Source organism: Malurus melanocephalus, unplaced genomic scaffold, assembly GCF_030028575.1.
Source record: "Malurus melanocephalus ecotype Western Australia unplaced genomic scaffold, MMel_1.1 scaffold_142, whole genome shotgun sequence".
NCBI classification, from domain to species: domain Eukaryota; kingdom Metazoa; phylum Chordata; class Aves; order Passeriformes; family Maluridae; genus Malurus; species Malurus melanocephalus.
The window spans coordinates 346,657-349,175 of NW_026623374.1; the positions used below are offsets into that span (position 1 = coordinate 346,657).

Below are 2,519 nucleotides of genomic sequence, written 5' to 3' on the forward strand. Positions count from 1 at the left end.
CTAACAATGCAGGGAAAAGCTGTTTAAAAGGCTGTTCTCCCTTTTCCCTCTGGTGTTCACTAACTGTTACAAGTCTTCCTCTTAAAATAAAAAAAAAAAAGTCCCATGTCCCTTTAATTGAAGAACTTTAAGGCTCCATGGTGGCCAATTGGTCTGCAACAAGAGGAACCAGGCAGCAGGGAAAGAAACTTCAGACTATACATCACGTTTGGTGAAGAGAAAAGATCAAAGTTTTCCCAAACTCAAAAGAAACCAAGTTCCCTACAGATTAACCCTATTCATTTAGCTCCTCTTAAAGGAATGATGTTCTGAGCCACTGGGCAGACAGGTAAAAAGTTCAACAATTGCCAAAGCATTCTTCTGTTAATTCAACAGCCTTCTGCTCAAATAAATTAGCTTACTCTTGACAGAAGAACAATACCTTTTCTCTTGAAAAAGGACCATATTTGATATACAAAAGTTAAGATGTTAGTTTAATCTCTTAAGAAGAGATTGATCTAACAAATCTCAACTCACTGTTCCACCAYAGTACATGATCTATGAATTTAAAACATTAACCTTTTACACTTCAGTATGCATCCCAGGAAAGGCAGGTGCTTACAGAAGTGTAGACAACAGATAYGAGAGGCGGGTGTGCACATTCCTAAAATAACACCCATTTTAAAAGGATACTTAACGTGCCATGTGARATGACTCTTTTGCAAAGGCTCATTTAAAGACACCGTCCTCTTTCAGAAAAGGAAAGAAGTATTGTGAAGCACCTCCAGTTCTGTCAAACTCTTTTTCAGAACAACTTGTTGAATGACTTGTTTTCTTGTGTCTACATATCTCACTTCTTTAACARGTAATGACTGAAGCATGAATGTAGTTGATAGTTTATGGAACTACCTAAAGATACAGCAGCTGGAATAACCAGGGCAGGAGTAGGGGAAAAGCTTGAAAAAGTCATTTATCAAAAGTCATTTTATTGACAAAATAGAATACTCATATTTGCTCTTACAGGGGTAGCCTCTAAACTTTTTTACAAAAAAATTTACAGACTGTATAGCTTTGGATATATACATATTTTACACATCTGTACAAGGTAACAAATAATTATATAAATACATCCTTTAATGTAGGAAACCCGTATTTAGCTGGGGTGTATAATTAAGACATGTTTTGATTCAGTCTATATTGTAAGGCATTTGCCTGGTCATCAACATCCCAAAAACCTGCAGTCCCCAGCAAACTCGCACCTCAGGATGGGGGGGAGGAAGACCCTCCCTCCCACGAGTGAAGAGCTGCTGTTAGTCCAGAGTGACTCAGAAGCTGCTGTGCCTTGCCCTCTGCAAGACACGGGTGAGCCGCTACCCTCCTCTGCCAGCAAAATAATAAGCTGGCTCCTTGAAGTACATTGCTCCCTGCATATGAATGGAGGGGAAGGAGGAGGGGGCTGGAGCCTGGGGCCTCTGCCAGCTGCATTGTTCTATACAAGCTGTGGCTAATAAGGACCATTAGGGGTTCATTAATGGCACCAAACAGTGAGGGGGCATTTTAGGCAGGCCAGTGTCCCTCATTCCCTAACCTTTGGCCTCTTTCCCCCTCCTCACACTTGAGACAGGGGCATCTGCTTGGGATAGGAGACAGAGCTGGCGGTGCCTGATCTCCACGTCAGGCCGGTGCTGACATCGCTGTAGAGGGAGCCACCACCTCCGGCCCCAAGTCCTGCCGCGGTGATTGCTGCCTGTCCACCTGCTCCTGCCCCTGTGCTCCCGGCCACCGCAGCACCTTTGCTGGCCCAGCAGCAGCGAGTGCAGAGGGCCCTCCAGGACTCCAGAGTCTTGCCAGACCAGACCCAGACACCAGASGTGATGCCCACCACCAGGCACATGAAGTACTTGAGCATGAAGACRGCATAGTCAGGGCGGCGGGCCTGGTCCGGCTGCTGGTCACGCAGGCAGGGGCAGTTGTGCGTGGCCTCCCAGCGYGGCCGGTTGTGCTGCTCGTAGAAGAGGCAGGCCACAACGCTGGCAGCTGGCACGGTGTAGAGCACAGTGAAGAGTCCCAGGCGTATCATCAGCTTCTCCAGCTTGTGGGTCTTGGTGGGGCCACCCTGCTGCTTGATGACGCTGCGGATACGGAAGAGCGAGACGAAGCCGGCGAGCAGGAACATGGAGCCGATGGCCAAGTAGATGAGCAGAGGTGCCAGCACGAAGCCCCGCAAGTTCTCCAGGCTCTGGTTGCCCACGTAGCAGATGCCTGCCACGGGGTCCCCGTCCACAGAACTGAGTGCCAGCACAGCGATGGACTTGACGCTGGGCAGGAGCCAGGCGGCCAGGTGGAAATACTGCGCGTAGCCKGCGATGGCCTCGTTGCCCCAYTTCATGCCGGCGGCCARGAACCAGGTGAGRGAGAGGATGACCCACCAGATGGAGCTGGCCATGCCGAAGAAGTAGACGAGGAGGAAGACCACGGTGCACAATGCCGGGCCGGTGCTCTCGTACCGCACGTGCTCGGCCACCGCCAGCTCCGGCTGC

At 49.4% G+C, this 2,519-nt stretch overlaps 1 protein-coding gene across 1 annotated transcript in view; it reads right to left on the reverse strand.

The window, feature by feature from the left end:
- Window positions 1-910: 910 nt before the first annotated feature.
- FZD8 (frizzled class receptor 8) overlaps window positions 911-2,519 on the reverse strand; it is a 3,375-nt gene continuing 1,766 nt past the window's right edge. Inside the window, exon 1 of the mRNA XM_057371147.1 lies at window positions 911-2,519. This exon is cut by the window's right edge and continues 1,766 nt beyond it. Coding sequence (XP_057227130.1) covers window positions 1,589-2,519 — 931 coding nt within the window. The 3' untranslated portion in view covers window positions 911-1,588.